Source organism: Dama dama, chromosome 23 (genome assembly GCF_033118175.1).
Source record: "Dama dama isolate Ldn47 chromosome 23, ASM3311817v1, whole genome shotgun sequence".
Lineage (NCBI taxonomy): Eukaryota > Metazoa > Chordata > Mammalia > Artiodactyla > Cervidae > Dama > Dama dama.
In genome coordinates, this window is record NC_083703.1 from 63,820,022 (window position 1) to 63,835,204 (window position 15,183).

The window sequence follows — 15,183 nt, forward strand, 5'->3', positions numbered from 1 at the left end:
TGCTTCTAGACCCCATATATGTGGTTTAATATGGTATATAGAAGATATTGTTTTTCTAAAATCCACAAAATCCTGAATTTAAAAAAGAAAATCTGACCCCAAGGATCATAATACACCTTGGTATTATGGATGTATATTATATTTAGAATATACAATCTCTTCCAGGATTGGTACAAGGAATATTGGTTCTTACCCTCTCCCACAAATACACAAATAAGATTAATTTCACTGAGACTTCACCCTTCCCAGGCTCAGTCTGGTTTTATAGATTCTAAGAAACTGTATTTTCAGCTTATTCCTTAAGAGTTGCTTGTACAACAAAGGAAACTTTAAAAAATTAAACCTTGGAATTCACTATAACCTGAATTAGTCTAGAGATGGTACCTGGTGACTTCTCCTTCCTGCCTGTTGTGCAGTGGCTAGTATATTAGAACTGCTCATTGCTGTGATGGTGATAATTCCTGCATTGTCTGGTGTTCAGAGGAAGTGATGCACAGTGGGTCTCAGTTAATCTCCCCCAAACTCCAGTCACTTCTTTTCTAAGTCACATTTCCCAAGTATCCTTTCACTTCAATGCAGGAATTCTCAGTATTATTTTTTTAATATTTATTTATTTATCTGTGTCAGGTCTTCGTTGCAGCACATGGGATCTTCTTTGTGTCATGTGAGATCTTTCATGCTTGCTTAACAGCCTCTTGTGAGTCTCACTTTCTAGATTGGGTCAGCAAACTTTTTCTGTGAAAGGCTAGATACTAAATGTTCTATGCTTTATGGACCACATAGGGTCTCTTGTTGTTGTTTGGCCACTTCTCAAGGCTTGCAGGACCTTAGCTCCCCAACCATGGACTGAACCCTGGCCTTCAGCAGTGAAATCACAGAGTCCTAACCACTGGACTATCAGGAAATTCCCTGTTGTTTTTTTATTTTTTAATAGAACACTTTACAAATGTCAAAACCATTCTTAGCTTGAAGATCATACAAGTGCTACACAAAATATGGCAAGAGCAAATGAATACTGCAGTCACTAAAGGCCACAGATTCAGCTTCAGTGATAAGTAAATAAATGCTTGTGTAACAAGCTAAGTACTGTGCTTAGGTCAGAAGTGGTCAGGCGTAAGAAATGGTAAAGGTGGAGCTTTGTATGGGGACCAGGAGGTAGCTAAGCCTGGCTAGGGTATATACTTCCTATAAGAAAAGATGAAACTGGGAAGGAATGTGGAAGGTAGCTTGGGGAGGGCTCTGGTCCTTCTCTGAGGTTATGTATTATGTATTTCATTTGGTAATGAGGGTAACCCCTCTAGAGGAATGACATTGCCTGGAATCCAGCAGCATCCTCTTAATTGGTTTTCCTCCTCTCAGTCCTGTCCCCTCCATCTCCACACACCAGTCAGAGGAATCTTCAGTTCAGTTCAGTTCAGTTGCTCAGTCGTGTCTGACTCTTTGTGACCCCATGAACCGCAGCAAGCCAGGCCTCCCTGTCCATCACCAGCTCCTGGAGGAATCTTTCTACAATGCAAATCTGATTAAGTCTCTCCTCCTATTCAAAACTCTTCATTCATTTTCCATTGTCTTGAAGATATTGTCCAAACTCCTTATCATGGTTTAGAAGTCCTGTCATGATCTGGCCCCTGCCTCCATCTCCTGTTATATTTATTTATTTACTGATCTTTTCTAGTTCCTCAAATGCACCATCCTCTCTTGCCTTTAGACCTTCATGCTTGTACATGATTCTCAGTGTCTGCAACACTGCCATCACCACTTTCACTCTCTTCTCCAGCATGGATAAATCCAAATCAGCCCTCTGTTCTCAGCTTCAGTGCAACTTGCTCTGAGATCTTCCCTAAGTCTATGCACTAATTGAGGTTTCCTGTGGCAAAAGCTTTATTAGAATAACTTATTTAACTTGTCAGCCATCCCTGATAGAATCTAAGCTCTGCAAGGACAGGCATCATTTTGTATCTTAATCACTATTGTAACCCAAAAATCTAGCATAGCACTGGTTTATAGTAGGTACTTAACTAATAATTTCACTATGAAAGCATTTGGTATCATTCTGGGGGGTTCCGAAGAGCTCTGGTACCACAGTCCTTTATGTTTTGGTGCAGAAAGAATTTAGGAAGAGGCAAAGTGACAGATTAAGAAATGATTTATTTGAATAGGATGCTTATGAGGCTTATAAGTCAGGGGGTGACAGGGTGCCATACCCCAAGAATTTAGCGGGCTGCAGTTTTATAATCAAAGTAAAAGGGAGAGGGAGAAGAAATTTCTTTTTCTTGAATAGACATCATCCTTCCATCATCAGCTCCTCCTCTAGGTTGAACAAGAGAATTTTCTTCTTCCTACATGACCAAGCTAGGTCCACAAATTATGGTTTTTTATGTGTGCAGAGAGCATGTCCTAGGGAATCATTAACTTATTGAGCTCACTGGACAAGATGTCTCATGCCACCATTGTTTAATTGTTTGTGGGCATGTCTCATACTTCTGTTGCATGGTTTTGTTGCCAAGCAAAACCTGCTTGGTTTTGTGGTTAAGCAAACCTGATTTTTTTAATCTGAGTAATACAGCGTCTCCCCTATTTTTTCTACTTACAATATCCTAGTGGAATTAACTATTTAATGACCTGTTTTGTCCCTTTGTGAAAGTTGCTCAGTCGTGTCTGACTCTTTGCAACCCCATGGACCATACAGTGCTTGGAATTCTCCAGGTCAGAATACCAGAGTAGGTAGACATTTCTTTCTCCAGGGGATCTTCCCAATCCAGGGATCAAACCCAGGTCTCCTGCATTGCAGGTGGATTCTTTACCAGCTGAGCCACCAGGGAACCCCAGGAATACTGGAGTAGGTGGTCTATCCCTTCTCTAGTGGATCTTCCCAACCCAGGAATCAAACTGGGGTCTCCTGCATTGTAGGCAGATTCTTTATCAGCTGAGCTACCAGGGAAGCTTTTTGTCCTTTTACTCTGTCCCTATCAACAAGATGAAAGAATATGTATGTATGAATGGATGAATGAAAGGAAATGGGACTTTATTTAAAAGGAAGCTTAATCTGGTTATATGTTCTAGAGTCAAGGCTAATGAGGAGGCTCTTATGGAAGACCAAGTGGGAGGAACTAGACCACTCGGGACAGAAGGAATGGAAAGGGAGGGAGAAATGGGAGGAATAAAAATCACTAGAACTCAAATGACTGATTGATTGGAGGTGGGGAACAAGAGAGAAGGAAATTACTCTCCAAGCTAAGAGCCCAGCAGCAGCATCAGAGAGAGAAGGGAGTCCTACGAGGAAGAGATGGCTCAGGATTTGAGAAGGAAGGAGGAATGGAAGAAATCGTTCAAATATAGTTTTCCTCAGTCCTAACCAACTAGCCATCCCAGGCAACCCTGATGGCTCTAGTTAGACTGAACTGGGCTAGAAGAACCTTTTGGTTGGCCAAGAATTTAGAATTCAAGTGGCATCTAAAACAGGCAGAGAGGCAAACTGGAATAGGTGGGTATGACAGCAGAACTACAGCAGCTGGGAGGTGACCGTGAGGCTCTTGAAACAAAGAACCAAGTCTAACTGATGAGATGACCCACATGAACACTTGAAGAACAGTGAAGTACTAAGCGATATGGTAATAAGTTTAAGACCTGGAAGAGTCCAGAAAAGGGAGAGAACCATTGGGGCTGACCTGAAACTGAGAGAGAAATGTGCCAAAGCTGGCATTGAGCTGGGCCCTGGAGGAAGGAGAAAATGTGATTGGGGAAACTCAGAGTGGATAATGTTGTTGAAGCCAGAGCAAAGGCCTCCTGATGGAGGAGTAGTGTAACTGGTTCCACTGAGAAGAAGGTATGGGCTGGAGTGAAGAGGAAGTGGAAAATATGAGATAATTTAAAGAGAGCATAAAGTAAAATTTGGTAAGAGATCAGATGTAAAGATCAGGAAAGAAAGAGTCAAAAATTAAAACCAGCATTCTTGACTGTGGAGGGTGGTGATTGGACAAAGATAGAAAGCATAGTGAAGCCAGATCATGCTCGCAGTTAACTTATGCAAACTCAACCATATATACTTAGTGAGTGAGTGAGAGAGGGGAGAGAAGCAATTTAAATATGCAGGCGAGGCGATGTGAGGCCTTCCCTGCTGGCACAGTGGATAAGAATCCACCTGCCAATGCAGGGGACATGGGTTTGACCCCTGGTCCAGGAAGATTCCATATGCCATGGAGCCACTAAGCCGGTGCACCACTACTGAGCCCACATGCCTAGAGCCTGGGGTCTGCAACAAGAGAAGCCACTGCAATGAGAAGCTTGTGCACCACATCGAAGAGAAGCCCCTGCTCACACAACTAGAGAAAGCCTGTGTGCAGCTACGAGAACCCAGCACAGCCAAAATAACTACATTTTAAAAATAAATAAATATGCATGTGATTCTGATCAACCTCCTATCCAGATAGCCCCTGCTCTGCAATAAGGAGACAGCCACTCCAGAATTGGGAGCTGCGGATATGCTTTTCCCTCAGCTGGTCTCAGTTCCTGTACACCTCTCATAGTATGAACCTTTCATTATGCTGATGGTGATCCTGGTGTTCAAAGAAAAAGATTTTTTTCATACAATATGATCCCTAAAGGCAAGCCAATTACTTACTTCAGTGTGAAATTAAAAAAAAAAAATTCCATCATTTGCTAGCTGGAGATTTTTGCTTTAGAATCTAACTTTACACCTGAAAATGTAACAACAAGACTATTTGCAAGGGAAACTATCCTTTAGAATGCCCTGAGTTGAGAGTAACAGAAAACTCCACTCATACTAGTTTAAAACAATAAAGGGGGGGCTTCCCTGGTGGTCCAGTGGTTAAGACCCCCCCGCTTCCAATGCAGGGGTGTGAGTTTGAGCTAAGATCTTACATGCTCCCCAGCCCAAAACCAAAACATAAAACAGAAGCAATATTATTACAAATAAAGGGTTTAAAAATGCTTCACAAAAAAAAAAAATGTTAAGAAAATAAAGGGAATATATTGGCTCGAGTGCATGCTAAGTCACTTCAGTCATGTCTGACTGTTTGAAACCCTATGGACTGGAGCTCTCCAGGCTCCTCTTTCCATGGGATTCTCCAGGCAAGAATACTGGAGTGGGTTGCCATTCCCTCCTCCAGGGGATCTTCCCAGCCCAAGTCTCTTACATCTCCTACATTGGCAGGCGGGTTCTTCACCTCTAGCGCCACCTAACTAATAAGTCCAGATATGATAGCAAGAACTTGCACAGAGTAGGTGAGGAGTGGGGATCCCACACTCAGAGACGATAAGATGATGCTGAAGCTGTGAGCCTTGACTGAGCCAAACAGACATTTGTGGGAAGAAATCCACTCTGGGATCTGTCTTTTTCATCAAAACCCAAGCTAGCAATAAATCAGTAAATCTAGCTAGCCTATGTGAACGGGTCCATCCTATCCTTCTGACACAAAACATACCTGCATTCATTTCCTCTGGATGTCAGAATATAGCATATGCAATGACATACACATTTGTCCAAAGGAGCCATTTATCCATGCACCTTCTCTTGAGTCTTAACTCATGAGCCTTGTTCTCTGTACTTTAGTAAGACTTCTGCCCCTGTGAGGCATTACTGGGGACCTATCAACAATTCTGCTTAGGCCTTGGGTCTCCTGGAGCCACCGACTTATAAAATGAAACAAAAAGAGCACCCCACCCTCTGGAAGGCAGAGACCAATTGCAATGCATTCTTTTTCTCTTTGCAATCTCCCTCCCTTCCTTGTCTTTCTTCCTCTCCCCTCTCTCCTTTCCTCTCTTTTTCCTTCATGAGTTCTCCTTTCCTGTCCTAAGCCTTGCTGGTCCTCCAGCTCCACTGGGACACTGGGCTGTGGGCTGGGGGTCAGAGCACCAGCCCAAAGAAACATAAAGAAAGCAGGAGGGCACACGCATTTGCCAGAACCCCCGGCCCACCTGACTGCCTTCTCTGTCCCTCTCAGGCCTCCTGGGATGGACGTCAGCCGCCTCCTCCTGGCTACCTTGCTGGCCTGCCTGTGCTTCCTCACTGCCTACAGCCACCTGGCACCTGAGGAAAAGCCCAGAGATGAAAGGAACCTGAAGAACAACTCTTCCATGAACCTGTTGGATTTCCCTTCTGTCTCTATTGTGGGTAAGTAGTCTTACCCACTGGCTGGCCTGGGGCCCAGCCTCTGGGCTCTGGCCCATGAGAAGGGGCTAAAGGGGGTCAAACACTCCCCAAGCCGCTATCAGGATCCATTGCCGTAGGCCAGAGCTCCTTTGTGCTCATTCCTCAGAACAATTCTGGAGGAATCAAGTGCCCCTTAACTCATTTGGTTAAGAAAGCTCTGCCTCTCACCAATCTAATATGCAGCTTAGCAAGTTAGAGGCTCTGAGAAACCCTAAAGTCAAGACACCTGGTGAATTTGGTTTAACTTGGCATTTCTGAAACTTACTGAATCATATAACTCCTATCAATGGTAAAATTTTTAGAAAATTCTGCAGAATATAACCAAGTCTGGGATGAACTAGTTCTTTCATGCCAGGGTTGAGAATTGAAAATGACTGCTGAGAGGAAAATATCAGAGGTATTACAGCCTAGCATTAGAGAATTTCTGGTTCGAATTCCTCTGACAATAATCATAATAACATATATACTTATTTTCTGATAGGCACTCTGAAGTGAATACTATTTTTATTTCTATTTTATTTCACAGCTAAGTAAATTAGAAGTTAGAAAAGTTAAGTAACTAACATACAGTTTGTAATTGGCAGAGACAGTCCATAGGTCGCAAAGATTAAGACACGACTGAGCGACTGAACTGAACTGACTGAACTGAATACATACCCAGGTTCTGGGTTAGGTTCTGTTTAATTCCAGAATCTAAGCTCAAAACTAATATTCCTTACTGACTTGCCTGTCACTTCAAAAAGAGGATATTCTAGATATATGGGAAGGGACTGGAGCACATTAACATTGATCTGTGTCAGATTTTCCACTATATAAATATACCTCATTTATCCTCACAACTCTTCAAGGTAGGTATTACAGTACCTACTTGCATATGAGAAAACTGAGTCTTAAGGAGATTAAGTAGTTTGTCCAAGACCACAAAGCTGTTATGTAGCAGAGTCAGGATTCAAATCAGGTCTGCCTGGCTCCAAAGCTCTGAGAAATAGGAAATAGGAATACCGGAAACACAAGACCATCCTTGTATGAGACACTGAGTCCATTTTCCAGGGCCTTCTTGGATTTTCCCTTTAGCTTTCCTTCAGAGGACTCTTTGCTCTCAGTCTCTGGCTCCAGGTCTGCAGCCAGGCTGCAGAAGCTGCTGGCCTAAGTCCCAAGATGTGATCTATCCAACCAAACCTTCATCCTCTCCCCAACCCTGGGGCTTCCTAGAGCCCTTTCTGCTCCTCCCACTTCACTGCAGTTAAGGATCCTGAGAAAATGGCTTTGTTCCTTCTGTCTCTCTCTGAAGCACTGAACAAGAAATCCAAAAAGATCAGCAGAAATGAAGCGGAAAAGAAGAAAAGACCTTCCAAGGTAGGCCTGGGAGTTCACATTGTCAGGATGGGACTGGACTTAAAGGGGGGGGGACACCCAAACTCTCGCTAGGAACTAAATGAAAGATTTTCCAGGGTTGCATGCCCCAGAGAAACTGAAAGCTACCAAAACCTTCCTGACCTCCAGCCCTGAAACAGACCACCAAGAGCTGAGGTCCAGGATGCTGAGTAAAATTGCTTACCTAAACTAAACTAGCTTGAACCCTGCCTAAAATAACTAGCTCAGACTTCCTAAACTAGCTTGAACCCTGCCTGAAATTTCACTGTCATTCATTCTTTTGATGAACGCAATGTTTCCCAAACCTCAGTCATTTCAGAACCATTTCTACAACTTTTACCATATCTGAGTTCCACTTATTTAATATTTGTTTAAAACTTAAAAACAAAAATACTATGTAACAGGACTTCCCTGGTGGCTCTGTGGTAAAGAATCCGCCTGCCAATGCAGAAGACATGGGTTGGATCCTTGGGTCAGAAAGACCCCCGCATACCTCAGAGCAACCTGGCCCATGCGCCGCTACTATTGAGCCTATACTCTAGAGCCAGGGAGCTACAACTACTGAAGCCTGTGTGCCCTAGAGCCCATACAAGGCAGCAAGAAAAGCCACTGCAATGAGAGGCCCAAACACTGCAACCAGAGAGTAGTCCCCACTAACCACAACCAGAGAATAGCCCTTGAAGCAGCAAAGATTCAGGACAGCCAAAAACAAAACAAACAAAAAAAACAACTATATAATCATGATAGAAAACCAGTATCACTTGGCATAAATCGGAAGTAACCATGAAAATAAGTAAAGTAAAAACAAAACCTTGTTAGCAAATTCTAGCTGGTTGGTGTTGCTTGCCAAAAGTTCTAAATCTGAGACTTGCTCTCTGTATTAACAAAGAAGGATTAGAAAGTGTTGTGAGCCTTTCCGTTTGAAAGAGATTGAAAAAAGAATCCTCTCTCACTGTGTGATTCAGTGTCATTTATTATTCTTGTACTGCATAAAATTGTACCACCATGATACAGGTTCCCACACTTTGAGAAATACTAGATTAAGGCACTGTTGAAATGCACAGTGTTCCTATTTTAGTGTGCCTCATTTGATCAGATCATTGTAAACAGAGCCGGGAATACTGTACTAGGCATTGGAAGGTATGACATGGCACTGTGATCACAATAAAGTTCCCTGTTCTCTTTGAGGCTTCTGTAAAGTGAACAAGCAGATCAGATGATTGACAGAACTGTAAAATCTATTTACATGCTAGATTCTGGAAATATAGTAGTGAACAAGAGAGATACATAACTGCTCTCATGGAGCTTACACTCTTCTGGGAGAAACAGAACAGCACGTTAACCAGTGCTGTTCAGATAATGATAAACACTGCAAAGGAATGAAAGCATGGAGACAGAGGGAAGGGAAAAGTGGTCAGGGGAAGTACTCCAGAAGGAGGCAGCACTTAAAAGACTGAGAAACTTCGTAATCTTGAGCTGCAGTGTTCAATGGAAATGCAATGTGAGACTCATATAAATTAAAATTCTAGTAGCCAGATTTTTTTTTAGTAGCCAGATTTTTAAAAGGAAAAAAAAAGCAGGTGCAATATTTTATTTACCCCAGTAGACCCCAAATATTATCATTTTAATACGTAACCAACATAAAAAGTTATTGATATTTTACTTTTTTTGTGCTAAGTCTTTGACTTTTACACTCTCAATTCTGATGCCCAGTTTTTAACACTAGTGAAATACAGTCCTAACAAAACAATATAGTTGTCTTTAATGAGAAACATTTCACTTCAGCTTTAAATTTTAATTAAAATTAAATAAAAATTGAAAACCCCGGTTCCTCAGTTGCACTAGACACATTTAAAGTACTCAGCAGCCACATATGGTGGGTGGCTGCCTGCACTGGACAGCATAGCAAAGAATGTCCCCAGGAAAGGAAGCCCCAAAACAAAGCGCCTGCAACAGGAACTCATTTGCTGTGCTTGGTGCACAGAGGGCGGGCAGGTCGGGCAGTGTGTTTAAGACCAGTGGGAGTGGTAGGCGGGCCAAACCACAGAGGGCCTCAGGGATCCAAGTGAGGGGAAGGAGGATGCGCTTAGTTCCTTGTGCGCTGGAGATTGGACAGTAAGGGGGCAAGGGCAGCAGGCAGTGGCCAAGCCCAGGGTTTCAGCCGTAGTGAAGTGGCTAGACTCCGGACCTACCGTGAAGGCAGAACCAATAGGGATTGCGGATACACTGGAAGGGGAAGACAACAAAGACGAGAGTTAAAATCCGTGCAGCTGAATGGGATCCCCTGGGGAGAGAAGAGGCCAGGCCCGAGCCAGTTAAGTGTTGTTGGCGAAGCAGGCGGGTACCCGCTAGGGTGCTCTGTGGGCATGAGTCGAGCGGGCGGTGGACAGCAGGTGGGGACGTCTAGTCCGAGGAGTTCCCAGGCAGGGGTGAGGACAACTGGGGCGGACGTGGATGGCTCGGGCAGCCCCGGCATTTCCCCGCAGAGAAAGGCTCCGATGAAGAACGTGGCACGGCCCCGGCCCCCGCCGCCTACCCCCTGCGTGGCCACCCGCGACAGCTGCAAGCCTCCAGCGCCCGCGTGCTGCGACCCGTGCGCCTTCTGCCAGTGCCGCTTCTTCCGCAGCGTCTGCTCCTGCCGCGTGCTCAACCCCACCTGCTGAGCGCGCCTCAGGGCGGGCTTCCAAAGGCGGGGCTCCTGGGACCCCGGGGCCTTTCTGGGGCGGGAGAGCTCTGGTAGGAGGGGCTTCAGAGAACGGAGTGGGCGTGGATATTGACGTTTGGGCGGGGCTCTGAGGAGGCGGGGCTTCAGGAAGTCTAGGCTAGGGCTGGGCTAAAATCCAAATACATGTAGTCTTCTCGAAAGTGTGTGGCTGTTTCTTTAAGGAACCCGAACTATCCTTTTCCCTTCGCTGAGTCCCCTGCACCGCAGAAGTTCCGCAAGCTGCGCACCTGCTCTCTCCCGGGCCTGGGGAAACGCGGTTACCTAGCCCTGAGGTTGCACTCCTGGTAAGCGCTTTTCTGGATCTGGCCGCCAGAGACAGTGCTGCCCCCTACCTTTAACCCTGGGGACACCCGAAGCTGCCTCCAAAATCAGGGAGGCAGAAAGAAAGTGAAGACGCTCAGTCGTGTCCGTCTCTGCAGTCCCACGGACTGTAGCCTGCCAGGGACTTCCAGACACCCGAAGCTGCCTCCAAAACCAGGGAGGCAGAATGCAACCGTTAAGGAACTGCTGGGCCTCCCAGGTGGCGCTGTGGTAAAGAACTCGCCTGCCAATGCAGGAGACACAAGAGACATAGATTTGATGGTCCCTGGTAGGGAAGATGATTCCCTGGAGTAGGAGTAGGAAATGGCAACCCGCTCCAGTATTCTTGTCTGGTATACAAAGGGGCAGGCAGTCCATGGGGGTCACAAAGAGTCAGACACGACTGAGCACACATTCAGTCTTTCACACTACCCCCCGTTCTAAGGAGCTCCCCTCACCTCCACAAAAACAAAATAACTACAACTCCATACCCAATCTTACTGTGCTGTCTGCCCTGAGGGGTCTGGGTCTGTGAATACAAGCTGGGGTGGCTGATTGTAACTGGACATTGCTGTGGGTCCAACGGCCAGAAGGCTCTGGCCTGAGGATCCTACAGCCTTAGGAGGCTCCACCAAAAAGGTTAGCCTCAGAAACAAATAAAGGAGGGGGTTAGATAGGGGGGTGGTCTACTAGAGAGTTCTGGGGACCTCAAAGAATCAAAGAATAAGCCATGTGAAAAGCCTCAGAAAGGATAGGACCCTGAAGGACATGAAAGGAGCCAGGTCAAAGAAACCAATGGACAGTGTTTTCAGGGTTAAGTTACCTCCAGACACTTCAGTTCTTGCATGGGACCATTCATAATTCAAGTTCCCAAGAAAAAGAAAGTTGTTTCTCCCACTCCCAGGCTAAAAGAACTCCAACCAGTGGTCCCCAGCCATTTTTAATTCTGAAAGCCTGAACTTTTCCTCACTACTTACCCCAGCTCTGTCAACTAGGAAGGAAGCAGTGAGCCTGGCATGGTGACTAGGCAGCAATTTTTGTTCTGGGTTATTAGGGGCCTGTCTTCTTCAAGTGTCCCAAACTGTCACCTATAGCCCCATCCTTAGAGATTCTGAGTCTGTGGAAAACTGAGATGAAGCATCTTATCTTTGGAAGGTCCCTGGGAGGTGCTGTTTTGGGGAGAGAGGCAGTAAAGGTATTAACAGGGTCTGTGAAAAAGGACCAGCCAGGGTGGGGGCAGTCACACGAAAACTCCTAGCACTTTGAGAGGCAAGGGCTCTCAGTGATAGCACCTACTTGCCCTGCTTGGCTGAGGATATCCCTGCCAGTAGAAAAGGTAGACAAGCTGAGATTTCAGCTGTCAATGTTCCCCAGAACTAGAGCTTTTCCCAAAGGAATTACCATAAACAAGAAAGAAGAAACTGCAAACAGTGGTGATACAAGAAGATAATTTAAAAAAAAATAATAACAAGGCCTGTTGTACACAAGAAAGAGAGTCTAGAGAGAGGTTATGTGACTGAACAATGTGAAGCAGTTTCCTCGGCCCTGATAACCACCATTTATCTCTGTCCTTGGAGGTGAGGACAGTGGGACTCAAGGGCCAGCACAGGTGGGGCCACCCCCCACCCCAACCCACTTGTCTACTTACAATCTTTCATCTTTCAAATGTCTCAAAATTCCTTTCCAAGGAACTTTCTCCACTGGAGACCCACATTGTGCCTGCAGTGACACAACCAGCGTGGAATGAAGGATGCAAACATCAGATCCGAGACCGGACAGAGCTGGAACTACCCAGGCAGAGAACACACATGCAGAAAAATGATGGGTGCTCCAGGCTAGGCTGGGGACACGATTCTGCACATTGGGAAAAGTCTGCATTTTTCTGGGCTTCTATTCACTTGTCTATAAAATGGGAGATCATCGCTCTTGCTGTTCTTATTGTAAATCTGAAATAGTATTGCTTCTTATACCTTAAAGCAAGCAACATAGAGAGAGAGAGAGAAGCTCTTTTGTGTTCTGTCATTTAGGCTGCAAGCCCACAGAACCTTTTGTTCCCTGTACCAGAACTGCTGCTGAGTAAATGTCATCAGTAATTAGAATATTGGGAACATATTGTAGCCACTGCTCCGGTGTTTTCCAGACATTGCTCACCAGCCAGGCACCATTCTCCCCCCAGATGAGGCCAGAGATGCAAAGCCAAAGACCCAATCCATTAGTGACAAAACCACTAGGCTGCTGGATCCAGACAACCACGTGGAAGCCCAACCCATTCTGTCCTTCAGCAAATGTGTATTGAGCACCTACCAGGCACGAGGCCTTGTGCCAGGTGTTGTGAATATTGTGGTGAACAAGTCCAGTCCTCTTCTTACAGAGCTTACAGTTTAGTGGACAATGACCACCAGCCCTTATTAAAAGTCAGAACCACTGTTAGCACTGGAGAAGGGAATGGCAATCCACTCCAGTATTCTTGCCTGGAGAATTGCATGGACAGAGGAGCCTGGCAAGCCACAGTCCATGGGGTCGCAAAGAGTCGGACATGACTGAGCGACTAACTCTACCACTACTGTTGTCAGCATATGTGGTCTGTTCCCACAGACCCTCAGTTTTGCTTCTGTTGGCTTAGATCCCTGGTTAGGTATTTATCTGCCCAAGTTCACCTTCAGTTGAGATCCTAAGATTCTTCCACCTTTTCAGAAATTCCTCCTCAAGCCTTAGGGTCCAGAGAGAATGGTTCTGGGTCTCTGCAAGACCCTGCCTGAGTGACCAGAATTCAAAGTTGTGAAGGTCTGGGATACATGCCCCCTATTTCCCAGCCATTATTCACATTTCTCTTCCTGTCTCTCTCTCATATGCATGATACAAAGGTTAGTTCTGTCCTAGATGTGTTTGTTCTCCTGTTGTGAATATTGATTTAGGATCATTTCTTCCTGGAGAGCATGGCGTTACACTTGTGCCCAAAGTTCTAACAATGTGGGCTTGAACAAGTCACTGACCTCTTGATGCTACTACCATTTTCCCATTTGCAAAATTTGAAGTCAGTCAGAATGCTTTGGTTGCAAACTACAGAACCAATTCTGGCTAGCCTAAGACACAAAGTGGGGCAGTACTCTACTGGAGAGGTCTGGATTCTTCAAAGAATCAAAGAAAAAGCCAAACAACAAGCCTTAGAAAGGATAGCACCCTGAGGATGTAAAAGGAGCCAGGTCAAAGAAACCAATGGACAGTGTTTTCAGGGCAAAGCTATGGGATGTCACCTCCAACCACTTCAGTTCTTGCATGGGACCACAGATAATTCAAATTCCCACGAGTGGGGAATCTGACTGACCTGAAGTGGTACCCAGGGAAGGGTGGCCCATCTCTATAGACAGTCGCACAAAATCTGTCCTTAACATGGGAGGGGTAGTTCTCCAACTAAAAAAATTACTGAAGGGCAAAATCCACAACTGGCCACTGTGAGAGCTGGACTCTGGATTTATTTTGAGAACACTTTCAGCACCAGAAATGCTGCAACAAAGTCTGAAGCAATGGTTTTCATGTTTTGTTTTGTTTAGGAGTGTACCATTTCCTCAGTTGAATTCTTAAGGGGGAGCCCATTATGTGAGACATTAAAAGTTATAAATTAATATTATAAAAACTTGAAATCAGACATTAGAGACTAACAGTTCCCTTCCTAATATCAGCCTTCGCAACCAGTTTGTTTCCATCTTTTGTTTTGGTTGCATAGGGCCAAAAAAGGTCTAATTCACACAGAGAAGTCGTTGTAAAAAGGTTTGAACATCTCACCTTATGACCTTGAAACAGTCTTCTGTTAAACAGAAACAGCAAAAGGTTTATTTCTGTCACGCGAGTGTATGCTCCTCAGTTCTTTGTCTCGTTACAACAAATTTGGAGTGACGGACATTAAAGCCCCTTGGCGGGTCACAGCTCTCGGAAGACAGACCGTATTATAGCTCTTAAATAAATCAGTGTTACAGCTCTATTTTATTTAGATAATAGCAGGAAAATCCATCTTTGAGGCGTGAGGGCACATCGATCCAAAGAAGCGAAGAGAAGAGCGCCCCATCGTGGGGGGTCGGGGGGGGGGCGCGGAGAGAGAGAGCTTTGTCTCCTCTTTTTATATGTTTCTCTGTCCTGGGCTTGTCTTATGTAAATTGGGCCAGCCAGGAGCGTTGTTTGTTTTACCTGGGGCTCTCACTCCATCCTCGGACTTTCCTTTGTTCTATTTTCGCGGGCTTTCCCTTCCAGGTCTTTTAGCCACTGCCATTTTGGACTCCTTTTCCCTATTCTAACTACCTAACACTTCAAACTCTAATCCAGGTGGTCCCCAACTTGTTAAATTTGGTGCCTAGCATGTTTAAACATGTGTGTTTTTATTACATCTTTTAAATGGCTTCAAAGTTTTTAAAAATAGAAATTGAAGTTTATGGTTCTACAGAAGCAATACACTTCAAAAACCACTACCCTGAGGGGTAGCCAATCCTCAGGACCTCAATCCCTTCTGGGATTGTAGACCACAGGCCAACCTAATCAGCAATCTTTGGATCCTTACTCTAAGTTCCTCCACTTGTTTGAAAAACGATAGATCCAGCATTATCACCCACTGTCAGTGTGA

General features: G+C 44.9%; 1 protein-coding gene across 1 annotated transcript in view; it reads left to right on the forward strand.

The window, feature by feature from the left end:
- Nucleotides 1-13,375, forward strand: part of ASIP (agouti signaling protein) — a 96,160-nt gene extending 82,785 nt beyond the window's left edge. Inside the window, exons 3-5 of the mRNA XM_061127099.1 lie at nucleotides 5,964-6,133; nucleotides 7,464-7,528; nucleotides 12,260-13,375. Coding sequence (XP_060983082.1) covers nucleotides 5,974-6,133; nucleotides 7,464-7,528; nucleotides 12,260-12,526 — 492 coding nt within the window. The 5' untranslated portion in view covers nucleotides 5,964-5,973 and the 3' untranslated portion in view covers nucleotides 12,527-13,375. The remainder of the gene's footprint in view (nucleotides 1-5,963; nucleotides 6,134-7,463; nucleotides 7,529-12,259) is intronic.
- Nucleotides 13,376-15,183: the final 1,808 nt, after the last annotated feature.